This window comes from Ranitomeya imitator, chromosome 4 (genome assembly GCF_032444005.1).
Source record: "Ranitomeya imitator isolate aRanImi1 chromosome 4, aRanImi1.pri, whole genome shotgun sequence".
Lineage (NCBI taxonomy): Eukaryota > Metazoa > Chordata > Amphibia > Anura > Dendrobatidae > Ranitomeya > Ranitomeya imitator.
This window is the reverse complement of record NC_091285.1, coordinates 621736771-621763619: the sequence shown is the minus strand read 5'-3', so window position 1 is coordinate 621763619 and position 26849 is coordinate 621736771. Positions and strand designations below refer to the sequence as shown.

Genomic DNA, 26849 nt, shown 5'->3' with positions numbered 1-26849 from the left:
TCCTGTGATTGGCTGCCCTCTGGCCCTTCTCCTGCAGGTTAGACATGGCGGCTTAGAGCTGCAGTGTACAGAGGAGCCATGAACCCCAGCAATGTCTGCTGCTCGTACCCCGCAGAGGGGAAGGGGCACCGCGGGTGTGATGTGTGCTGCAGCGGTGCGAGTCCGACAGTGCGGGAGACGGTGCAGGAGATGGACTTCCAGAGAGGTAACTGTGCCGGCTATGCGCCCCCTATACAGCTCTGCACCCCCTATACAGCTCTGCACCCCCCTATACAGCTCTGCACCTCCTATACAGCTCTGCACCCCCTATACAGCTCTGCGCCCCCTATACAGCTCTGCGCCCCCTATACAGCTCTGCACCCCCCTATACAGCACCTCCTATACAGCTCTGCACCCCCTATACAGCTCTGCACCCCCTATACAGCTCTGCACCCCCTATACAGCTCTGCACCCCCTATACAGCTCTGCACCCCCTATACAGCTCTGCACCCCCTATACAGCTCTGCACCCCCTATACAGCTCTGCACCCCCTATACAGCACCTCCTATACAGCTCTGCACCCCCTATACAGCTCTGCACCCCCTATACAGCTCTGCACCTCCTATACAGCTCTGCACCTCCTATACAGCTCTGCACCCCCTATACAGCTCTGCACCCCCTATACAGCTCTGCACCCCCTATACAGCTCTGCACCCCCTATACAGCTCTGCACCCCCTATACAGCTCTGCACCCCCTATACAGCTCTGCACCCCCTATACAGCTCTGCACCCCCTATACAGCACCTCCTATACAGCTCTGCACCCCCTATACAGCTCTGCACCTCCTATACAGCTCTGCACCTCCTATACAGCTCTGCACCTCCTATACAGCTCTGCACCCCCTATACAGCTCTGCACCCCCTATACAGCTCTGCACCCCCTATACAGCTCTGCACCCCCTATACAGCTCTGCACCCCCTATACAGCTCTGCACCCCCTATACAGCACCTCCTATACAGCTCTGCACCCCCTATACAGCTCTGCACCCCCCTATACAGCTCTGCACCCCCTATACAGCTCTGCACCCCCTATACAGCTCTGCACCCCCTATACAGCTCTGCACCCCCCTATACAGCTCTGCACCCCCCTATACAGCTCTGCGCCCCCTATACAGCTCTGCGCCCCCTATACAGCTCTGCACCCCCCTATACAGCTCTGCACCTCCTATACAGCTCTGCACCTCCTATACAGCTCTGCACCTCCTATACAGCTCTGCACCTCCTATACAGCTCTGCACCCCCTATACAGCTCTGCACCCCCTATACAGCTCTGCACCCCCCTATACAGCTCTGCACCTCCTATACAGCTCTGCACCTCCTATACAGCTCTGCACCTCCTATACAGCTCTGCACCTCCTATACAGCTCTGCACCCCCTATACAGCTCTGCACCCCCTATACAGCTCTGCACCCCCTATACAGCTCTGCACCCCCCTATACAGCACCTCCTATACAGCTCTGCACCCCCTATACAGCTCTGCACCCCCTATACAGCTCTGCACCCCCTATACAGCTCTGCACCTCCTATACAGCTCTGCACCTCCTATACAGCTCTGCACCCCCTATACAGCTCTGCACCCCCTATACAGCTCTGCACCCCCCTATACAGCTCTGCACCCCCCTATACAGCTCTGCACCCCCTATACAGCTCTGCACCCCCCTATACAGCTCTGCACCCCCTATACAGCTCTGCGCCCCCTATACAGCTCTGCACCCCCCTATACAGCTCTGCACCTCCTATACAGCTCTGCACCTCCTATACAGCTCTGCACCTCCTATACAGCTCTGCACCCCCTATACAGCTCTGCACCCCCTATACAGCTCTGCACCCCCCTATACAGCACCTCCTATACAGCTCTGCACCCCCTATACAGCTCTGCACCCCCTATACAGCTCTGCACCCCCCTATACAGCTCTGCACCTCCTATACAGCTCTGCACCTCCTATACAGCTCTGCACCCCCTATACAGCTCTGCACCCCCCTATACAGCTCTGCACCCCCCTATACAGCTCTGCACCCCCTATACAGCTCTGCACCCCCTATACAGCTCTGCACCCCCTATACAGCTCTGCACCCCCTATACAGCTCTGCACCCCCTATACAGCTCTGCACCCCCCTATACAGCTCTGCACCCCCCTATACAGCTCTGCACCCCCCTATACAGCTCTGCACCCCCCTATACAGCTCTGCACCCCCTATACAGCTCTGCACCCCCTATACAGCTCTGCACCCCCCTATACAGCTCTGCACCCCCCTATACAGCTCTGCACCCCCCTATACAGCTCTGCACCCCCTATACAGCTCTGCACCCCCCTATACAGCTCTGCACCCCCTATACACCTCTGCACCCCCTATACAGCTCTGCACCCCCCTATACAGCTCTGCACCCCCTATACAGCTCTGCACCTCCTATACAGCTCTGCACCCCCTATACAGCACCCCCTATACAGCTCTGCGCCTCCTATACAGTTCTGCACCTCCTATACAGATCTGCACCCCCTATACAGCTCTGCACCCCCTATACAGCTCTGCACCCCCTATACAGCTCTGCACCCCCTATACAGCTCTGCACCCCCTATACAGCTCTGCACCTCCTATACAGCTCTGCACCCCCTATACAGCTCTGCACCTCCTATACAGCTCTGCACCCCCTATACAGCTCTGCACCCCCTATACAGCTCTGCACCCCCTATACAGCACCCCCTATACAGCACCCCCCATACAGCTCTGCACCACCTATACAGCTCTGCGCCCCCTATACAGCTCTGTGCCCCCTATACAGCTCTGCGCCCCCTATACAGCTCTGCGCCCCTATACAGCTCTGCGCCCCCTATACAGCTCTGCGCCCCCTATACAGCTCTGCGCCTCCTATACAGCTCTGCGCCTCCTATACAGCTCTGCGCCTCCTATACAGCTCTGCACCCCCTATACAGCTCTGCACCCCCTATACAGCTCTGCACCCCCTATACAGCTCTGCACCCCCTATACAGCTCTGCACCCCCTATACAGCACCCCCTATACAGCTCTGCGCCTCCTATACAGCTCTGCGCCTCCTATACAGCTCTGCGCCTCCTATACAGCTCTGCACCCCCTATACAGCTCTGCGCCTCCTATACAGCTCTGCGCCTCCTATACAGCTCTGCGCCTCCTATACAGCTCTGCGCCCCCTATACAGCTCTGCACCCCCTATACAGCTCTGCACCTCCTATACAGCTCTCTGCACCTCCTATACAGCTCTCACCCCCCTATACAGCTCTGCGCCTCCTATACAGCTCTGCACCTCCTATACAGCACCTCCTATACAGCTCTTCGCCTCCTATACAGCTCTGCGCCTCCTATACAGCTCTGCACCTCCTATACAGCTCTGCGCCTCCTATACAGCACCTCCTATACAGCTCTGCGCCCCCTATACAGCTCTGCACCCCCTATACAGCTCAGCACCTCCTATACAGCTCTGCACCCCCCATACAGCTCTGCACCTCCTATACAGCTCTGCGCCTCCTATACAGCACCTCCTATACAGCTCTGTGCCTCCTGTACAGCTCTGCACCTCCTATACAGCTCTGCACCTCCTATACAGCTCTGCACCTCCTATACAGCTCTGCACCCCCTATACAGCTCTGCACCCCCTATACAGCTCTGCACCCCCCTATACAGCACCTCCTATACAGCTCTGCACCCCCTATACAGCTCTGCACCCCCTATACAGCTCTGCACCCCCCTATACAGCTCTGCACCTCCTATACAGCTCTGCACCTCCTATACAGCTCTGCACCCCCTATACAGCTCTGCACCCCCCTATACAGCTCTGCACCCCCCTATACAGCTCTGCACCCCCTATACAGCTCTGCACCCCCCTATACAGCTCTGCACCCCCCTATACAGCTCTGCGCCCCCTATACAGCTCTGCACCCCCCTATACAGCTCTGCACCTCCTATACAGCTCTGCACCTCCTATACAGCTCTGCACCTCCTATACAGCTCTGCACCTCCTATACAGCTCTGCACCCCCTATACAGCTCTGCACCCCCTATACAGCTCTGCACCCCCCTATACAGCACCTCCTATACAGCTCTGCACCCCCTATACAGCTCTGCACCCCCTATACAGCTCTGCGCCTCCTATACAGCTCTGCGCCTCCTATACAGCTCTGCGCCTCCTATACAGCTCTGCGCCTCCTATACAGCTCTGCGCCTCCTATACAGCTCTGCGCCCCCTATACAGCTCTGCACCTCCTATACAGCTCTCTGCACCTCCTATACAGCTCTCACCCCCCTATACAGCTCTGCGCCTCCTATACAGCTCTGCACCTCCTATACAGCACCTCCTATACAGCTCTTCGCCTCCTATACAGCTCTGCGCCTCCTATACAGCTCTGCACCTCCTATACAGCTCTGCGCCTCCTATACAGCACCTCCTATACAGCTCTGCGCCCCCTATACAGCTCTGCACCCCCTATACAGCTCAGCACCTCCTATACAGCTCTGCACCCCCCATACAGCTCTGCACCTCCTATACAGCTCTGCGCCTCCTATACAGCACCTCCTATACAGCTCTGTGCCTCCTGTACAGCTCTGCACCTCCTATACAGCACCTCCTATACAGCTCTGCGCCTCCTGTACAGCTCTGCACCTCCTATACAGCTCTGCACCTCCTATACAGCTCTGCACCTCCTATACAGCTCTGCACCTCCTATACAGCTCTGCACCTCCTATACAGCTCTGCACCTCCTATACAGCACCTCCTATACAGCTCAGCACCCCCTTTACAGCTCTGCACCCCCTATACAGCTCTGCACCCCCTATACAGCTCTGCACCTCCTATACAGCTCTGCACTTCCTATACAGCTCTGCGCCTCCTGTACAGCTCTTCGCCTCCTGTACAGCTCTTCACCTCCTATACAGCTCTGCGCCTCCTGTACAGCTCTGCACCCCCTATACAGCTCTGCGCCTCCTATACAGCTCTGCGCCTCCTGTACAGCTCTTCACCTCCTATACAGCTCTGCGCCTCCTATACAGCTCTGCGCCTCCTATACAGCTCTGCGCCTCCTATACAGCTCTGCGCCTCCTATACAGCTCTGCACCTCCTATACAGCTCTGCACCTCCTATACAGCTCTGCACCTCCTATACAGCTCTGCACCTCCTATACAGCTCTGCGCCTCCTATACAGCTCTGCGCCTCCTATACAGCTCTGCGCCTCCTATACAGCTCTGCGCCTCCTATACAGCTCTGCGCCTCCTATACAGCTCTGCGCCTCCTATACAGCTCTGCGCCTCCTATACAGCTCTGCACCTCCTATACAGCTCTGCGCCTCCTATACAGCTCTGCACCTCCTATACAGCACCTCCTATACAGCTCTGCGCCCCCTATACAGCTCTGCACCCCCTATACAGCTCTGCACCCCCCATACAGCTCTGCACCTCCTATACAGCTCAGCACCTCCTATACAGCTCTGCACCGCCTATACAGCACCTCCTATACAGCTCTGCGCCTCCTATACAGCACCTCCTATACAGCTCTGCGCCCCCTATACAGCTCTGCACCCCCTATACAGCTCTGCACCCCCCATACAGCTCTGCACCTCCTATACAGCTCAGCACCTCCTATACAGCTCTGCACCGCCTATACAGCACCTCCTATACAGCTCTGCGCCTCCTATACAGCACCTCCTATACAGCTCTGCGCCTCCTATACAGCACCTCTTATACAGCTCTGTGCCTCCTGTACAGCTCTGCACCTCCTATACAGCTCTGCGCCTCCTATACAGCTCTGCGCCTCCTGTACAGCTCTGCACCTCCTATACAGCTCTGCACCCCCTATACAGCTCTGCGCCTCCTGTACAGCTCTGCACCTCCTATACAGCTCTGCGCCTCCTATACAGCTCTGCGCCTCCTGTACAGCTCTGCACCCCCTATACAGCTCTGCACCTCCTATACAGCTCTGCACCTACTATACAGCTCTGCACCTACTATACAGCTCTGCACCCCCTATACAGCTCTGCACCTCCTATACAGCTCAGCACCCCCTATACAGCACCTCCTATACAGCTCTGCACCCCCTATACAGCTCTGCACTTCCTATACAGCTCTGCACCCCCCTATACAGCTCTGCACCCCCTGTACAGCTCTGCGCCTCCTATACAGCTCTGCGCCTCCTGTACAGCTCTGCGCCTCCTGTACAGCTCTGCGCCTCCTGTACAGCTCTGCGCCTCCTGTACAGCTCTTCACCTCCTATACAGCTCTGCGCCTCCTTATACAGCTCTGCACCTCTTATACAGCACACTGGGGTCCTGTGGTTTTCCCATTATACCGGGAAATGATTAGTATGCTGGTACTTATAGTCCGCCAGCCTCTGGGAATCCCATAGACAGGTTAAGCAGGGAGTCTAAATATTAACCCCTTCCAGATGTAGCCAATTTAGTTTTTCCATTGTATGTAATGACCCCGCCGTTCCACTGTAGGATATCCCTGCATGTGATGCAGCTGCCTAATAGGGGCGGGACCTGCAGCCGCGGGGACCTGAACATATTTTTCGACACTCGGTTAGCATGCTCAGATAACACCTCATCCCGACACGTTCCCTCGTGTCTACTACAGACCCCTCATATATTTGGGGTCTGGTCGCTGATCATGAAGTTGATGAATGGAAGCGACCGGGAGGCTCATCGCCGACGCTGAAGACCGATGTAATGAGAGTCTATGGGTGACTGTGGCCAGGAGGAAGTGAATGGGCGGCTGATGGCGCTGATCTGTCCCAGACCGCTCCAGGTCTACAGTGCTGGGGAAATAGCCAAACCCAACTCCGCGCGTGGCCATATTTGTATCTTCAGTGCTGTACACTCCTCATAGTTATCAGCTCCATGGAGAGGTGACCATTTATCACCAGAAAGTCCCTTTAAAGGGAACCTGTCACCCCCAAAATCAAAGTTGAGGTAATCCCACCGGCATCAGGGGCTTATCTACAGAATTCTGTAATGCTGTAGATAAGCCTCCGATGTAACCTGAAAGATGAGAAAAAGAGGTTAGATTATACTCACCTAGGGCAGTCCCGATCCGATGGGCGTCGCAGTGCGGGGCCTCCCATCTTCTTACGATGATGTCCTCTTGTCTTCACGCTCCGGCGTACTTTGTCCTGTTGAGGGCAGAGCAAAGTACTGCAGTGCGCAGGCGTCAGGCCTCTCTGACCTTTCCCGGTGCCTGCGCACTGCAGTACTTTGCTCTGCCCTCAACAGGGAAGACAAAGTACGCCTGTGCCGGAGCCGCAGCGTGGAAACAAGAAGAGGACGTCATCGTAAGAAGATGGGAGGCCTTCAGATCCTCCTTGGACGGATCATGGATGTCAGAAGGATGGAACACCTTACAGCCTTACTAAATGACTCGGTGGTGCGCTTCCAGGCTATATGGTCCCCGTGGGATTATTATGCAGCGGGATCCGACCTGTAGTGCGACTGAGTTCGGATTTGATTAATCGATTTAACTGAGGTTTTTCCCTTTTTTTTTTTTTTTTTTTCCCCTCTCTCTTTCCTCCCTTCCCTCTACCCCTTATTGTCTTGTCTTTGTCATTTACGTCTTTGTAGGTTATTGATGGCCTTATATCGTCTATATTGTTTATATCGTTTACTGTTCATGCATTCTATACAGAAACTAAATGCTTGTAAGACCCTGTTTTGTTCTAAAATGTTTTATAAAATAAAAATTTTATGGTTAAAAAAAAAAAGAAGATGGGAGGCCCCGGACCACGATGCCCATTAATCCCCCCAGGTGAGTATAATCAAACCTCTTTTTCTCATCTTTCAGGTTACATCGGGGGCTTATCTACATTCCAGAATGCTGTAGATAAGCCCCTGATGCCGGTGGGCTTAGCTCATCTTCCATTTTGGGGGTGACAGGTTCCCTTTAATACTGTGATCTACAATGACCAGAATGGCGCTGTTGGAAATGTTGGTGTTTGACCTTCTGATCTGCAGTCTGATAATTCCAGGAATATGGGCAGCTGCGATGGATGGAGACCTGATGAGAGTCCAGCAATTTATCGAGAAGGGCACAGATCCCAACCTGCCGGACAACTTTGGCTACACCGCCCTGGTGAGTGAGGCTGATGATCTGTATTATTTGTGTCATTTCTTCTAGGCCTCATTCCTTGTGTATTTTACGTCAGATCTGCCATCACTTGCAGTAGTCCAGCTTATGATGACCTTAGTCCAGGCCCAACGTCAGTATTCAATGGCCGCCATTTGTGAGGGCTATCCACCAGTACACAGGTCTACAGTTCCCTCGTTCGGCGGCCATAGAATATTGACGTGGACTGGACGGGTCCTGCAATGCATTCACGCTCCACTGATGACTTCTCAGATCGGCGGGGTCCGACACCCAGAACCATCGCCTATGAGCGGTAAGGATGTGGCTGTGCCTTTCAAATGAACACCTCGACACTTATCTCGTCCTTGTGGACCGTGACATCCTGGCGTCACTTACAGTGTAAGCTTTGCTTTTCATTAGCCATTTTTGTTTTATTTTTCATGTAGCACTATAGCAGCCGACATGGTCACTTACCAGTGTGCAGCTTTCTGCTGAAGAGCGGCGCTGACGGTAACGCCCAGACACATGGCGGCAGCACAGCCCTGCACCGTGCGGCATACTGCGGACACATCCAGGTAGTGCAGCTATTACTGGAGAGTGGGGCCGACCCTATGAAGACGGACTCGGACCGGAGGACGGTGCTGCACAAGGTAATCTCTTCACACCGCTTCTGTACTTTTGTTTAGGGCTCTTTCAGATGTCCGATGTTGGATCGCAGGGCACAGACTGGCCGCACTACTCCTGACCCGAACGTGATGGCTGAATAGAAATGTGTGAAGCTGTAACATTCAGGTCATATGTGCGGCCAAGTCCGTGCCCTGCGATCCAACATCGGACCGATTATCACAGACCACTGAAGGAGACCTTGTTTATACCCCATCTTTTACTTCTGTACTGTGACTTGCATGATCTGTGAAGTAACCACTAAGTAAATTAAAGCACCACCCCGGAGTTTTTTTTTTACATATTATCTCACCATGAAGTGGTGCCACTAATGCAAGTTCTCTGCCCCTAGTAATATACTTACCAGCTGCCATCCTCTTGTTCTCAGCGCCGCTCCTGATGTCTTCTCCCAGTTGAGACCTAAGGGAAACAAAATGGATAAAACGTTGATTTACTCTGCGCTGCTGAATAACTGGAAGTCCGGGTGTACGATCAGTATAAAATGTGGTTTTATTCAACGCGTTTCAAAGTTCTAAGACTTCTTCATCAGGAAACACCACACGTCTTGATGGAGAAGTCTTAGAACTTTGAAACGCGTTGAATTAAACCACATTTTATGCTGATAGTACGATCCAGCAGCGCAGAGTAAATCGACGTTTTTTCCCATTTTTTTTCCCTTCGGTTGGTCACTATTGGACCTGTGGATCTGCTGCAGCGAATACTTCTAAAAGCTAAATTGTCTGTGAGCGCCAGAAGGAGACTCTCATAGACCTACATTGTGACCGTTACCTCTGACTTGGGGCAGTCAGGAGCTGTGATCACAAGATGGCGAAGTGGCGCCTGGAATAGCAGAAGATGGCGGCTGATAAGTATATTACTGGGGGCAAGGATTATTGGTCCAGCGCTGAAGTGGTGCTGTAACCTGAGGATGCGGTGGGTATATATACTTACGTGTTCTGTTTCTTGGACAGGCAGCAGAAGGTGGTCACCGGGAGCTGACCCTCTACCTTCTACAACACTGTAAGGGGCTCTTGGATGTAAAAGACTGCAGAGGACACTCGGCCGCAGACCTCGCGCCGTCCAGTATGGCGGATGTGTTTTCCTCTTAAGACTTTGGAGAGATCTCCTTACACCATATGGCTGCTGGCTTCGCTGACAAGAACATTCTCCAACCGCATGAGGGCGGCACAGTGGGATGATGGGACTGGAGGGACGTCCTCATTACGTGATGTGGGGCAGAGTGGATGAAAAAGAAGTCCCTTTTGGGTGTGCGCACATGGAGGGCGGGTGGAGAATCTACAGCTCATTCAGGAGGAACTGTTAAAGCATTGTCCTACTAACATCTATCCGCAGGATCCATGCTAAATGTATGCGGGCTGGGGTCTGACCACTGATTGTGGAAATATGGCGGAAGGGGACAAGTCCTGTGTGACTGAAGCGTTTCTAAGCATGTGCACTTCTTCATGTACCATCACAGGAGTTATACAGTACAGGGGTATGTGCACACGCTAAGTGTTTGCTGCATCTTGGCAGGAAAAACTGGGCGGCAAAAACGTGGTATGTTTTTGTTGCAGATTTTTCCCCTGCTCATGAGTATGGTTGAAATATGCAGCAAAAACGCTGAAAGAATTACCATCCTGCAGCTCTAAATCTGCAAGTCACAAGTAAGCAATGTGTGCATGAGACTTCAGGATTCTCGCTGACATCAGGAAACCCTTCAGATTTTGTGACAAACCTGCACTGATAAAATGCAGCGTGTGCACACAGCCTTTGGCCACGTTCCCGCGATGAGCTTTTGCTAAGTGTGGAAATTCTGCATCAAGAACTCATCGTTTAAATTAGATTCCCTGTGTTTTTGACACTACAGTTTTTCTCTCTTGTTGGGGTGTCATGCTTTGCTTTCTTGTATTTGGCTTTGACTTGCTTAGGTGTGGATTTCATGTGTTTACGCCTCAAACCACATTTGCGTCTTATCTGCGGAATTTGCACACTTAATGTAGGTCTATGGGGAAATTTCACATAGAAAACTTATTAAATTGACATGCTGAGGCTTTGAGACACGCACCGTAGGTCAGTTTACACTGCGTTAAAAAGAAGAACAGTGTGCAAGAGATTTCCATAAGTCCCATCAACTTTGCTGGATCTGTAAGACAAGTTTCTGACAAAGCAAAAATCTGCAGCTATGAAAGCTCTTTGTGGGAACGTGGCCTTAGGCTATGTGCACACGTTGCAGATTTTGCTGCGGATCCGCAGCGCATTGGCCACTGCAGATTTGAAGCAGTTTTCCATGAGTTTACAGTACCATGTTAAAATCCGCAGTGCACATGCTGCGGAAAAAAAAACACGCAGAAACGTAGCGTTGTTTATTCTGCAGCGGTTTACACCTGCTGTATAATAGGAATCCGCAAAAAAAAAATCGCGGTAATTCCACAAGAAATCTGCAGTGTGAATTACCTGCGGATTTAACAAAATTAGTCAGGAAAAATCTGCACCACTTTCCGCAACGTGTGCACATGGCCTTACAGAAGCATGCCTAACCAAAATGTTTTGCCCTCAACCTTTCTAGATGTGTAGCGTAAGCAGGGCTGTAGAATCAGTAAGCCAAACCTCCGACTCCTCAATTTACCTGACTCCATAAAAATGGGCTCCGACTCCATAGCCCTGAGCGGAAGTGCCGCTCCGATCCTCTTCTGACTTGTATCACTTTGATTCCCACTTGCTGGATCACACTGGTGCTTGTGTGCGAAATGCAAATCTATGGAGCCAGATTCTGACGCTCCATAGACCTAAATTGTAAGGCTGTGTGCACACGTTGCGGTTTTTCCCCATAAAAACGCTATAAAACCCCCGCATACAATAAGCATCCCATCATTTAGAATGAATTCCGCATGTTTTGTGCACATGATGCGTTTTTTTTTTCCATGAAAAAAATGCATCGCGGTAAAAACCGCAGCATGTTCATTAATTTTGCGTTTTTTTTGCGGATTTCCCACTACAAAATGCATTGGGAAGTGTCGCGGCAAAACCGTGTGCGGTTTTCTTGCGGATTTCTTACAGAAAACTACCGTTTTTTATCAGGAATTTTCTGCGAGAAATCCTGAACGTGTGCACATAGCCGAAAAGTGACTTCTGGTTCTCACACAAACTCCAGTGTGATCCGGCCGGTGGGAACTGAGGTCACACGACTTAGAAGAGGATCGGAGCTGCGCTGAAAACGGGGGGCAGGCGGCGATTAGTATTTTAGTTCACTTTTATCCTACACATCTAGAAAGTTTTAGGACATAAATGTGTCCGCCTTAAACCTTTCTAGATGTGTAGGGTAAGTGCATTAAAATAGCAATCTCCGCCTTCTCCAGTTTCCATCTGTCCATTATAGGATCCTACTGTAAAGAAACGTATGGTAGCAGTGTCATGTAGTGGCCCGTCCAGGAAATCAGTCTACTGCTCTTTCCTGTGGAGGAAAGCAAATGGTGCACTGGAACATGGAGGCTGAAAGAACATACTTTTAGCCTCCATCTCATATATGGTCACCTACTCCCTGTGTATATTGAAGGCGAGGTGCATAGATGCAAAGTGCACTTATCACAACAGGGAACTTTCTCGGGATCAGTGGTGGTGTCAGCGGACCGACCCCTTGGTGAATATATACTTATTTCTGGGGCTAGGTGGATCCAGATTGCAATGAATAGGATAAAATCCAGGGCAAATCTGCGTCACAACCCGCCTGATGTACAGGTAGGGTCGCAGAAGACGTTTCCATGTAGTTATCACACACCACAGGTCAGGAGGATAAATTGTTTTCATAGTCATAAATGCTTCCAATTTCCAGCCCCGGAATACAAAATAAACATATAGCATATCTATGTATAGATCCTATAAAGTAGTACTACACCTTCACGAGCTTCAGGCGCTCCCTCTCCAGGAGACATGGCAGCAGCGCTGCTGTAACACTATGTACACACTGTTCTGAGGACGGAGGCGCTACAAGAAATGTCTGCAGAGAGGTGGTGGCCCTGTGACCTGCCAGGGAAATCCACCACCTTAATTCACACAGTACTGGTCATGGTAGAAAATGGCACATTGAAATGGCATCGGTAAGACACTGTCCACTCCGGTGAGGAGGTCCATGTTTGATCCCAGGATTCTCGGGTGAGGTAAGGGTGGTCAGGGGGACTTCTCCTCCGCCCGCCGCTGCATCCCAGCATCATTCTTTACTTCCTTCTTGGTTTCTAGAAGGTCAAAAATATAGTTATCATGTGGCTCCATGTCCGGCGGCTTCTTGTAAAACACTCATGTCACACAGAGGAGAAGATTTGCAAATACTGAAATGTAAATTCTTGATGCAGTCACACCCAAAATCTCAATGGACACGAAAAAGTCAGGAACGTGTTGTCAGTTCAAGTGCTGAACAGATAAAGTGAACATTGACCCCACACACATGGTGGAAGATGCGGGCCGCACACATGACCCACTGAGGGACAGTGCAACCAGTGAGCCATGAGGATCCACAGAAACGGGAACGTTACAGGGGCATTCCCAAGTATGAAAGTGATGACCGAGCAGTGACGTATTCTGTCACTTGGTATATAAAGAGGAGAAAAAGGTAGGCCTTATACCTCTTTATATACTTGGTATTTGTTTAGTCCTTGGTTTGAGTCCCACCGACCGTGGTGCCCCCATTAACTCCTTGCCTGGTACTCTGTCACTTGGTGGTCTCATCACGAGTACCGATTTTGCTCTGCGTCCTTAGAGAGATGCAGTCACCACGATTTTGCATGTTAAAGTAAAAGCATGGCGCTGCTATACAGATTCAATAGTGAAGAAATCCGCATCCTGGTTGTTCTTTAATCCACATTTGAAGTCTGAGTGTAATAACCTTTTTGGAGCATGGTGGCGGGACTGTGGGTAGGGTCTTCGGCTCTGCCCCGGCCTCTCCATCTGCCTCTGGTGTCTGTATGTGCTTGATTTTTTTGACGTTCACAGGGGCACCATCCTTCCTGCAGGCAGCGCTTACACAGATTCTTAAGTAAAATGGCGCCGGATGCGCAAATTCAGATGTCGGCTCAATCATCTCAATATGCGTAAGTGCTGCCATTTTACTGAAGACTGCCAGAAGATGAACCTGTGCAACCCTTAAAAAAGGAGGTTCATGCAGACATCACAGGGAGGTGAAAGGGCCGGGGCAGAGCCGAAGACCCCACCCGTAGTCCCATCCCTATGCACCGAAAGGTTATTCCACCCAAACTTCAAATGCAGATTTCATCACTAAATGTATCTAACAAAGAAGAGAGGTGGAGATAGAGGGGAAAACAAGCAGGTGAGACGGTGACCTTATGTTTGGCCCCGCCGTAGTGCACTGAGTGCCTGGACTTGGTGTGAACAGTTATTCTGCACTGACAGTTCCTATAAAGTGTGGAAACGCTAGAGCCAAAAATGTCATCTATGTAGTAACTTTACCACATACAATATGGAAGAAATAAAATAATTTTGTTAATAATGCTGTGTATACGAGTTCTACAACTGATGCTTTTTTTAATGAGCATTTATTAAATTCCAGTGATGAGCTCAGGGTGTAATTTTTCTTCACCTATATAAAACTTTTTCTTGGTAAATGAGCAGAAGATACTTTTATATTAAATATTGTTTTATGCATTTTCAGGAGCACACTGATCCCCTGCCCCGATGCTTGCTAGGAGGCGGTGCGCACCCGATGATGCGTCGGTCATGCTGCTGGCCTGACCCGTCATAGTCCAGGCAGTGCGCTCTGCTGCTGGCCTGACCCGTCATAGTGCAGGCGATGCGCTCTGCTGCTGGCCTGACCCGTCATAGTCCAGGCGGTGCGCTCTGCTGCTGGCCTGACCCGTCATAGTCCAGGCGGTGCGCTCCGCTGCTGGCCTGACCCGTCATAGTCCAGGCGGTGCGCTCCGCTGCTGGCCTGACCCGTCATAGCCCAGGCGGTGCGCTCCGCTGCTGGCCTGACCCGTCATAGCCCAGGCAGTGCGCTCCGCTGCTGGCCTGACCCGTCATAGCCCAGGCAGTGCGCTCCGCTGCTGGCCTGACCCGTCATAGCCCAGGCAGTGCGCTCCGCTGCTGGCCTGACCCGTCATAGCCCAGGCAGTGCGCTCTGCTGCTGACGCAGAATCAGAGGTGCACTGGGGGACAGAAGACGGCACCAGAGCAGAGCATGCAAATCAAACTGCTTGGAACTGCGTTTCTTGCATAGGAACCGGCCACCTCTGAAACAAGCACTAAACTTATTGAGAACGGGAAGGGTTTCTTTTTTTTTTTTAAAGAGGCAGCAAATTACAATGTTAATTGACTTTACATGCAACTATTTTAGAAGATGAGACCACCCCTATACTTGGAGATATTTAGTGTATCATATCTGCAAATCATATTGTGGTCAGTTTAGCAGAAAAAGAGAAAAGCCACATAGCTGTAGCCAGATTTCTAAGAAAGCAGAGCTTGTAACTCAGCCACATCCATAGTAGACTGGCTGCTCGCCCTGCCACAGTGATTCAGGCTCCACAATGTGATTTTCTCACGTTTCAAGAGGAAAAATGGTGATCTGCAGCCGGGCACACTGCGTCCATTGTTACCCATCACACCGCTCCTCTTCTGGTGCAGGGAGTATTGGAACCTACCTGACAAAGGCGTCTTTATCTGTGGTAAATGCTGCGGAGAACATCAGGCAGAAGACAACGGCATTTTGTTTTCCTATTGTGCAAATCAATGTGCCATAAAGCGGATGAATGTGGCAAAGAGCAGCAGCGAGATTCTGCAGACCCAGCGTGACCCAGAGAGCAGAAGGGGCACCCGAGCGCTGTGGGCAATGGATTCTCAAACAGACTTATCATTTCATTATTTTTCATGCTCAAAAGGAATCATCAAAACCCAACTTATTATATAAATTTGTTTTTTTAGATTAAAGTGGTTGTCTGGCCTAGGGGAACAAGTCTACAGCCCCTGAGTCTACAGACCTGTGCATCTCCACAGCACACGCACCGTATGGTGCTGGGAATGAACAGTCATGTGACCACTAGCATGTGATCTGAAAACGTCACATTCCGACTAGACGTGCGACGGCCTCATTCAATGCAAGTATATTGAGCAAAACTGGTAACAGTCTAGTCGGAATATGGCCGGGAGTATGCACACGCGATCACATGACCGCCCACTTCTGGCAGTGGAGAATTCTCAGCGCACAGTCATAGTACCATAAGGTCGGACAACCCCTTTAAATTTAATTTTTAATTTTTTTGGCAGTTGTAAATGAGAACTTTCAGCAATTATACACTTGGTCTTTTTAAACATGGACACTGTAGTTTGCATTAAAGCATCTAATGAGCGTGTGAAAAAATTCTTCTGAATTCAGGGGCTGCAGGGTCATCTTTTGTGATTCCTAGATCCTGTGTTAACAGCTGCGTACAGAGGAGTTGTCAGTCTGTGTAACCATACCTCTGATATTAAGTAAAACTGCTCTAAAAGACCCTTGGAATGAAACTTTATGTACTGTTCCCAAAACTAATGGCGGCAATGCTCTGGCACAAAAGATCAGTTTATTTAGTGCGATACCAACGTGGAGATTTTTTGTAATCTACGAGATCTCCTTGCAGGGATCCAGCTGTGTAGGACTTTCCAATACTGGAGTCAAAGGCGCCTGACGTAGCTAACGGAAGCCCCGCAACATACTGGCGGGAAGCGCTGACGCCGCATGTGGCCGCTAGCCCAGGTAGGGTGTCTAGAGACAGGAGATGACAATTGGAAACTAGTTCCCTGCTAGAGCAAACTATACTAGCTTTTCTTTCATACAAGGCCACTACTATTTTCACCTTTCTAATGCTCACCAAATATTAGTACACCCCCCTTTGAAAAGTAAGACTTAATGTCTCACTGAACAACGATTTCCAAAATGGACAGTTCCTGACAAATCTGTTGGGTTGTACTCATTTATGCCAAGCACTGTACAGAGACGGAAGATTTTTTCTGTCTCCCCCTCTAATAGTGATCTGAATGCGGGGGCTTGGGTTCTGTCCCCATTGGGTTCTCATGCAATTTCATGGACATTGTCAGACAGATAAAATATGTGACGCAGAAGAAATCATTGTCCTGATGCTTCTAGGCGTGGGATAGAGCACAGCAAACAGCAATGTGGAAAGGGAATCTATCACTCAGGGCTTTCCATCTACTCAGGAAATTTACTCCATCATTTCTGGCTTCAGTGTCTGTCCGGCTTATGGCTTCATTTTCCAATCTAGCATAGCATACTGATTAAGGCTGTGCACACATTGCAGATTTTTCACTTTTTTCGCTATAAAAACGCGGAAAAAAAACGCATACATTATGCATCCCATCATTTAGAATGCATTCCGCAATTTTTGTGCACGTGATGCGTTTTTTTTTGTTCATTAATTTTGCGGATTTTTTTTGCGTATTTCCCACTATATTATTGCTTTGGGAACCTCCGGGACAAAAAAAAAAAAAAAAACGCACCAAAAACGCATGCAGATTTCTTGCAGAAAGTGTCTGGTTTTCCTCAAGAAATTTCTGCAAGAAATCCTGACCGTGTGCACATAGCCTTACATTTCTTCTTTTAAAGTGGTTTTCCAGCTTCAGAAAAACAACCCGTGCTTGCGCACTACCCTGGCGCCAGCATTCAGTCTGTGCCCCTGCCCTGGGTTCCGTTTATCTGTAGCTCCAACTTTTCGTCGACAACGCTGCGGGCAATCTGAGCCCAATGCTTGGCAGCAGCGGTGCTGACGGGATGTCAGAGCGACAGCCAGACGGGCAGTGGTGGAGACTCAGAGCTGAAACTGAGGGCTGCACATTAGGCAGGATTATTATTATCAGTATTTTAATTTTTTTCCCAAAAAACCCTGCATCTGGGGATATTTTTCTGAAACCCAGTAACCACAGTGTTCCTTTTACACTACAGCCACCATCTTTAATGCCTTTGTACAGCATTCTAGCAGGATATATACAAGTCCCACGTGCCCTCTACATCAATTTTTTTTTCTAATCTTCCCATACAGCGGGAAGGCGGTCGGGGTCGCTTGTCTTGGTTCAGTGTCTCCGCTGTCCTGCCAGTCCGTCCTCCTTCCCCCTTTCATGTAGCTGACGCGTCCCCCCTCATCCAGTGCCCCCAATCGCGCTCCTGCGCAGGCGTACACCACTCTAAGCACTGTAATGAGCATGCACCACCTTTACTTCTAGGTCATCCGCATTCTTGGGCCTCTCCTAGGGCATGTGCTTTACAGTACTTTGGCAGGGGCAGAGCGACTTATGCCTGCACAGGAGCTAGAAAGAGGACAGACATCCACATGAAGCAAGGTGAGAGGACAAGCCAGAACAGGACGCCCATTGGACCAGCAAGGTGGGAAGAATGTAATTTTGTAGCGGGCAGGTGGGACTTGTATACGTCTTGCTAGAATACTGTAAAAAAGGCATTAAAAGGCGGTGGCCGTAGTGTATATAGGGGAAACCTGGTGACAGGTTCCCTTTAAATGACCGAGTCAGATCAGATCAATAACCTGATGCAGTCGGCCAGCGTGCTGTAGATAATTAAATGTTATCTGCATCTTCAGAACAAATATCGAAAAGACTGGAATGAAACGCTGGCTAAAATCATGGAGAAAGTTAAGAAGAAAAAAAACCCCCATGATAGATTCCCTTTAACTCACTCAATGTGCAGGCGAGATGGTGCAGCAAGCGGAGGAAGACGATGGGTGCACTGATCAACAAGAGCACAACACATAGATGATATATAGTTACCTCTGCGATACCAGCCATTAGCTGACACTCTCTATTGTGCCCATAAGTGGAGTGCTGAAAACCAGTGCTGGAAATAGACAGGGTTACAAAGAAGAACAATGATGAGACCAGGGGCACGACACGTGGTCCTCACCGGGGGACCCCACAAACTGAGGCAGGAAGAAGAGACCTTGTAGAAGACTTCCAGACAAATCTGTGGCCAAACCAGTCTATGACACCATTAATAGCCATTGTAGTAAAAATGACAGATAAAAAGCAATATTGAAAAATAAAAACCGGAGTTAAACTGCGGGGAATTTTCTGCATTTGAGCCCTAAACCATCAGCACAATGCTCCAATGTAACACACAGTAACACATGCTGGTCCCCCTCGGTCTGGGGATGAGGACGTGTAATCCCACAGTCACTTGTGGATTTTAAGTGCAACATTTGGCCCGAATAATTCAGAATAATTAACCCTCGTGTGACCCTGGGGGCAGAGCACTTTCCTGTCTTCTCCAGAATCGGGGCGGCGAATCCCTCCGGAGCCAAAGTTCTCATAATCACACACTCCGGGGGCAGCGAGCCACATTACTGTAACCCCTTCATGACAGAGCCGGCTTTAAGCCTCCGTTTTCTAAAAGCCATCACTTTATTTTTTCCTGTTAATGAAGCAGTTTGAGAACTCGTAGGACGAGTTGTGGTTTCAACATCACGGACTTTACCATAAAAAGTACCGAAACTCGGCAAGTCATTCACACTGCAGATAAATATAGATATCTAGCTTTTATTTATTTTAAAAATTTCCGCATTTGTGTTTTGGATTGTTTTAATGGTATTCATTGTTCAGGGAAAAAAAAACAAAAAAAAAAACGACCTGTTAACACGAACCTCAATATCGGCACAGTTACAATGATACCAAACATGCATGTGGGTTGTTTTTTTTTTTATGTTTTAGTGGTTTAAAGAAATTCCGAAATTTGTGCAAAAAAAATTTTTTTTTCAGCTGTGTGCCTTTACGATTTTCCATTTTTTAGATTGAGAAAAAAAAACAAAAAAAAAACACAACCTTGGAAAGAATGAAAACTTTGCAAGGAAATGTGAACACCTGACGTCAGTTCACTATACAGCCTAAAAGCATAGCAAAACCGCTCAAAAAGACCCCCCCTTATCCAAATCACATTTCTTGTGACAGATTTGTATAATATACAAGTAGGCCTTTTTTGAAGATGAATCCCCCCCAAAAAATGACAATTTTTAAAGCAAGTCTGCATGGCCGCCTCCACGAGGCTTCACAATATTATGCCTGGAAATCCCATAATAGAACACATTCCATTTTTGCCATTTGCCGTACGTACCTGTACCTGTGCCGGCGTTCTTGTCATTCAGCAGCTGAGTCTGGCTGGTTGGAAATATCCTCAGTTCTATGCTGTCGGGAGACTGAGCACTGAAGTGCGAGTGCGAGGTCCGGAGAGCGTTCAGGTACTGCAGCCGGGAGACCTGAGTAATGGCGACCCATGTGTTAGGCGTTCAGCAGAACATTGGCGCCATACCTTTGTTAACCCGCATTGGCGCCATACCTTTATTATCCCGCATTGGCGCCATACCTCAATTATCCCACATTGACGCCATACCTTAATTATCTGTTATGATGCGGTGGTCTAGGAGCAACATGGAACAAGCTCTGAAGGAAGTGGTAACTGTACTGACCGCAGTCCCTAAGCTCAACACAACACTAGAAGTAGCCGTGGAATGCTATTAACTCTCCCTAGGCATCTCGTCACAGCCTAAGAGCTAACTACCCCTAAAGAAAGAAGCAGGAAAGCTATCTTGCCTCAGAGAAAATCCCCAAAGGATAGATTAGCCCCCCACAAATAATGACTGTGAGTGGAGAGGGAAAAGACATACACAGAATGAAACCAGGATGAGCACAGGAGGCCAGTCTAGCTTGATAGATAGGACAGGATGGAATACTGTGCAGTCAGTATAAAACACTACAAAAATCCACGCAGAGTTTACAAAAAAAATCTCCACACCTGACTAAAGGTGTGGAGGGTAAATCTGCTTCCCAGAGCTTCCAGCAAGACAGAATTAATTCATACAGATAACGCTGGACAAACATAGAAAGCACTGAACGGATAAGTCCACAATCTGTGAACAGAAAAGCGCAAGCAAAAACTTAGCTTTGCTGAACTGGTCAGGATAACAGGGAAATCCAAAGAGATGTGAATCCAACCAGGAACCATTTACAAGTGGCACTGGCTGAAGAAAGAGCCAGGCATAAATAGCCGAGCAGAAGAGACGATAGTGGAGGCAGCTGATGACAGCTAACTCCAAGGAGCAGCCATACCACTTGAAACCACAAGAGGGAGCCCAAGAGCAGAACTCACAAAAGTGCCACTTACAACCACCGGAGGGAGTCCAAGAGCAGAATTCACAACAATTATCCCACATTGGCGCCATACCTTTATTATCCCACATTGGGGCCATACCTTTATTATCCCACATTGGCGCCATACCTTTATTATCCCGCATTGGGGCCATACCTTTATTATCCCACATTGGCGCCATACCTTTATTATCCCACATTGGCGCCATACCTTTATTATCCCACATTGGCGCCATACCTTTATTATCCCGCATTGGGGCCATACCTTTATTATCCCGCATTGGCGCCATACCTTTATTATCCCGCATTGAGGCCATACCTTTATTATCCCACCAGAGCCTAAGGACGCATGACGCTATGGAAAGCATTAGCGCTGCTTCCACCTTACAGATCACTATGGATGAAGGGTCATCATTGGATCATAGCATTTTTTTGCCGAATCCACAGGACAGGTGGATTACTAGCTCCCACCGCTGTGCTGAGAAATCGAGAAGTCCCCACTGAATGTAAGTCTATGAGAGCCAGAACGAGACTGTCAGACTAAGGCCGGGGTCACGCTAGCATATGGCATCCGATGTGATATGCTAATGACCATCAGCTCCATCTCTACTGCAAAAGTGAGCCGAGTGTCAGTGCTCCGATCCTCTCGCATGACAGGATGTTAGCACAGGTGCAGAGGAGACAAAGAAAGAAATTTCTCCATCTCCTCCATTGCCGATGTCTGCGGCAATCGCCCTGCAGTCAGGTGACATCCAAGTGCAGTGCTATGTTTCCCATGCACCATAAACTTGAATGGGTGAGAGCGATCAGATTCGCACAGCCATTAGCAGCATGCTGTAATGGTTTTCAAACCAGCATGAGAAAATAATCGCACGTGTGCACTGCCCCATGGAGTAACACTAGTCCCGAGTGCAATCCGATTTTTTTATCGGATTGCACTCGTCTGATTTAGTCGCTCATGTGAGCTTGTGACCGTTACCACTGACTTCTGCTCAGTCAGAAGTTGCAATCAAAAGATGGTGGATGGAGATCGGAGAGACACTGGGAAGAGCTGAAGACAGCAGGTGGTAAAGCTTATTACTAGGGGCAGGTAACATGGGTTAGTGATGCCACTCCAGCGTTAACACACACAGCTTTAAGAGAAGGTTTGTTCCTCACCTTGATTATCTGAAGGTCTGATAAGGCTCTGACAGAATAGTCTGGACAGTAGAAGCCAGAATCTGCAGACTCGCTTTGGTCTTGACTATTGGTAGGAGTTTGGTGACCTAATAAATAAATTATACTGTATTAAGAATAGGTCCTGTATCTACAGGTATAGATTCATATCCGTGTGGTCTGGGACTGTTGGTTATGATGTTCTTACCTACTAGGCAGGGGCTCAGTGCAGCCACCCCAAAGTATGTAAATGCCCCATTCTCAAACCGAAGACCTTCTTTTCCAATTTCCACCTGTACTCTGCCCTGAAAGTCAAATACACCAAGTCAGATAACTAGATTTGAAGTTAAGCCTCCAAAAATCCAGTGTCTTCCACACTCACCTGCAGAATGAGAATAAAGTAGTCCACGGGCTGGCTTCGCAGGTACAGGTAGTGTTCAGAGGCAAGGCGGTCACTGTCGTCAAACTTCACCTCTTGGGTGACCCCTGGAAGCTTCAATAAGTGCAAGAGGACCTTTTCTGACACTCGGGAAGTGCTGAACAGCTCCACTTCTAGCAACGAGAACAAGACGGCTCAGAGTTAGTGGTTTTCTGCTCTGTGCTTTTTACAACCACACTAGCAAAAAGGACAGGAGGAGATCAGTCAGCGCAGAACTTTACACTGCCCCGATTCGGCTGCCACTGAGGACCAAATTGGACAACCTGATATTGACCCATTTACTCACCTCTATCGTGTACCCTTTGATCCTTTTTCTTACATCGTACTGCAAACACTAACGATCTACTCTAAGCAATGTTTTCGACAACGAGATGCAACGCAAAAAAAGGCCAAACCTTAAAGACCTTCTCACAAGAGGACGCGTCAAAGCTGCTTCTTCACATTGAAGGGTCTTTGTCAGAAATGTTGTATTCAGGATTGTGAGGCACTACAATGCAAGTGTCAAGAGGAACATTCCTAGGGAAGAAAATTAAGGAAAAAAAAAAAATTACCTTGCGACAAGAAGCGCTGCGTCGCCAGTAAGAGTTGGGGTGACAGCTTGACTTTCTGTTCTGTGTCTGCGGTCTTGAAGAACGACAGGTCTTCCCCACCACGAGGCATGGCCATAGGCTGCACTCGGGGACGTTTTTTCTTCACATTCTGCTCTACAAAGGAAGGTGGATACCAAACGTTTGCTCTTGTGACCCATCACTTGGTTTATCATCATTAGCGATCACACCAGACGCTTCACCTTTACAGAGCTGGCCTTACACATGGAAGGTGTGCCATCTTTACTATAAACATGAAGGACGTGCATGGTTATCTCCCACCAAGCAAAGGGACAACTTGCCGGCAGCAGAATAGATTCTATGCAAAGAATGTGTTTTCTGGGAGATGAATCAAGAGGACACAATTACATTTCTTTTTTTTTTTGGCATACATTTGGCGTATGTGGCAAGACAGTTACTATCGGACACAAAAAACTTATCCACGATTCCTTTGCACCAAAAAAAGTTGTCCTTCAGGTCTACGCGGTGCCAGTATGGCTCAACATGTCCCAGTATAGGAAAGTGTAGTTCACCATGCTTTCTTACGCAGTGGGGCACAGAAAAAAGTACGGTAAGTATGCCATGGTGGCAATCCTCGCAGAGCTGGGGTCCTGGGTTTAATGTGACCAAGAGCATCATCTGCACAGAGTAGACATGTTCTGCCCGTGTTTATATGGTTTTCCAACATGTACAAGTTTTCTCCCACACAAAAATTCATTGAGATTAACTTGCATCCCTGTAAAATGCTGGGCGACTAAATGGCAACCATTGCCCTCACCCTGCCCTGCAGCTCTCTACTGCTGGGTTTAAATGGAATTTTTTCAGAAGTGGATTTGGGGGGGGGGGGGGTGAATATTGTTTGACAGGCTCTCCCTATTTATTCCGATGTTAACCCTCTCTGCCGTTTGAGCGGTTTTTCATGGTCTCCCCCCGTTTTCAGGTTTTGGATGCAATGTACACGCAGCTCCTGCACGCATTGGTAACGTGAACGAAGCATAGTCACGTCAGTAATGGGCGAGTGTGACCGATCTCTACCCGACCCACGCTATATAACGCCTGTATCACAGGATTACAGAGGAGCACCAATACACCAATATCATACACTTGGATGATACAAGTTATAAAAAGACACATGCAAAAAGATTGGCAGGTCGGACGTCAATGCTAGTATGGTACTCTGCGACAGTCGGACCAAGGTAATGTGAACTTCCTTGGCGCCTCTTGTGATTATTAGACCCCCGCGACAGTCTGACGTGGGCGCTGGACCAGGGTTTAGCATCCACACCACCAGATCAATGCTAGGCAATCATGCCGTGCACAGCGGGTCGGGTTCAGACCAGCATGGACAACACACAGATCGGGGAACATAACCACTGCTGCGGCCATGAAGGTCCACATTTACCGTGGGCCTCAATTAGTGAATATTAGAAGATGGCAATCCCAGAGCCACTGCCCCCTCTGCATGTGACCATTTCCACCAGACCCCTACAGCCTCGCTCCTTACTGCAGTCTTCCGACTCATCCAGAATCTCGGATTTTATTATTTCTTCAATAACGTCTTCCAAAGTGACCAGACCCATCACCTCATAGAAGGGGTCTCCTTCTCCTTCGTTGTTCACCTTCTGTACAATGGCCATGTGGGACTTGCCTGGGAAAACAAGGTATGAACACAAAACAACAGGACATGATTATCTAGGAGATTTTCAGAAAGGTGGTGGTTTGAATACCTGTTTACTCAGGCAGACTGAAGCAGTATACTACAGTAGATCGCTCAGTTCACATTGGCTGCAATAGTTTTCAGGAGTGCGAGTCCTGTTTACACAGAACGATGCACCACCGAGAGTGATTATTCCTTTTTTTCTTCTTACGATGACGTCCTCTTCTGGCCTTCACGCTGCGGCTCCGGTGCAGGCGTACTTTGTCGGCCTTGTTGAGGGCAGACAAAGTACGCCGGAGCCGCAGCATGAAGACAAGAGGATGTGATCGTAAGAAGATGGGAGGCCCCGGACAGGACGCCCATCGGACTGAACCAGAAGCGGGACCGCCCCTGGGTGAGTATAATCTAACCTCTTTTTCTCATCTTTCAGGTTACATCGGGGGCTTATCTACAACATCACAGAATGCTGTAGATAAGCCCCTGATGCTGGTGGGCTTAGCTCATCTTCGATTTTGGGGGTGACAGGTTCCCTTTAATAACCTGAGAAGATCCATGGTGGACCCTTACTAAATCTAGCAGAGCTTCCCCTGCTTTATTCAGCGTTTGACAGCGGACATGGATATTTGCATACAGACCCTTCCTGGGCATAATCAGAAGCCCTCACCCTTCTTGAACTCCTCCAGCACGGCGTCCAGCTTGGTGTCACTGAAGACAAAGTGGACCGGGTGACTGTAGAAACGTGTAATGGTGCTCAGAGGGGTGCAATCTTCGGGGTCCACAAAAGCCAAATCTTTCAAGTAGAGGATGTCCACAATGTTGGATTGCTCGTTCTCATACACGGGAATACGGGTGTAGCCGCTCTCCATGATGCTGGACATGGTGTTGAAGTCTAACAGGGCATCGCCGGGTAGCATGAAGCAGTCTTTCACAGGGGTTAATATGTCTTCCACCGTCCTGTTCCTCAGCGCCCCCTTGCTGAACTCGTCCCGCACCAGCTCGCTGTAGGGGTCTCCACATCGGGCCAGTTCTAGGATCCGCAGTCTCAGGCGGCAGCAGCTCGGGTCCTGCCCAAAGACCTTCTCCAGGACCCAGGATAGAGGAAATGAGACGGGCACGGGCAACAGCAGAAAGAAGTGGGTGAGCCACAGACACTTGGATGCCAACCATGGACCCCAGACAGCAGTAATGGCAGCCGGCAAGGCCTCTCCAGCAAACAAGAGCAGTCCGGCTGCTGAAAAGATGGCGCCAGCTATGGAGTCTATGGCATAGTACAGCAGGACGGCCACGGCGGCATTAGTTATACAGCACAAGGCGAGAAGGGAGATGAGCGTGTAGCCTCCCCATCGAGTGCGGAGATAATCCAGGCGGGTGGCACCGGATCTTTCCGAGGGGGCGCCCCAGTCCTTCAGGATGCCAAGTTCTGGGGGTTCAAGAATGAGGGTGCTCAGTTGTAGCCCCCGGAGCAGGCCGGAGAGTAGGACGCAGACGACTATGAGTAAGGCCAGCAGCCACACGTCCAGGTAGCCGCTCTGGGAGAAGAGTGTGCCCTGGAGCCTAGAGGTGGGCGAGAAGCGGGCACACTGCTGCTCGGCCCTCACCCAGGGCGGCTTCTCCTCCTCGTCCTCCGCCACCACAGTGATCACAGTGTCCCCCCCGGGGTACAGGCTCCAGGCTGCCCCCTGCCGGACACACAGGGTGTACAGGAGCCCCTTCCCCCCTCTGACCCCGTCCTGCACCCGCACAGTGACCAGGCCGGAGTGCTCCCCGCACACCACGAACTCCTCCAGCAAGTGGACGGGGGCGGCAGCCGCAGGGGCGCAGCCCGGGCCCTCGGGGGCCCCAATGGACAGCCAAGGCCAGGTATCATTCCGTAACCCTGAGCCGTAGAGCCGGAGGCGGAAAAGTGACCCAGGACGAGCCCGAATTACACCTCCTCTCATAGACACGCCACTTCCATCTTCCAGTCGCAGTCCGACCACCTGGGCCTGGTCCCCGGCCTCACCTACCAGCGAGGCCGCACTTATTACCCCTAATGCGGCCACAAGCAGAAGCCGCACAGCAGCGGCGGCCATGTTGGTAGAGGCAAAAGGTAAA

General features: G+C 49.8%; 2 protein-coding genes across 6 annotated transcripts; one reads left to right on the top strand and one right to left on the bottom strand.

Annotated features, from left to right (window-relative positions):
* Positions 1–14342, top strand: ANKRD39 (ankyrin repeat domain 39). Its single transcript, XM_069766634.1, has 4 exons — positions 1–205; positions 8019–8122; positions 8563–8766; positions 9751–14342. The coding sequence occupies exons 1-4, from the start codon at positions 79–81 to the stop codon at positions 9886–9888; spliced, it is 573 nt and encodes a 190-aa protein (XP_069622735.1). The 5' UTR covers positions 1–78; the 3' UTR covers positions 9889–14342.
* Positions 12561–26849, bottom strand: CNNM3 (cyclin and CBS domain divalent metal cation transport mediator 3). Of its 5 annotated transcripts, none has more exons than XM_069766631.1 (9): positions 25420–26849; positions 24603–24746; positions 23063–23215; positions 22455–22624; positions 22281–22377; positions 22076–22182; positions 19884–20028; positions 18551–18620; positions 12561–13008 (listed from the first exon to the last, which is right to left on the bottom strand). In XM_069766631.1, the coding sequence occupies exons 1-8, from the start codon at positions 26825–26827 to the stop codon at positions 18568–18570; spliced, it is 2277 nt and encodes a 758-aa protein (XP_069622732.1). In that variant the 5' UTR covers positions 26828–26849; the 3' UTR covers positions 12561–13008; positions 18551–18567. The 5 variants fall into 5 exon arrangements, with proteins under 5 accessions (XP_069622732.1, XP_069622733.1, XP_069622734.1 ...); XM_069766632.1 differs by having other exon boundaries at positions 18551–18617; positions 19887–20028; XM_069766633.1 differs by having other exon boundaries at positions 18551–18617; positions 19893–20028.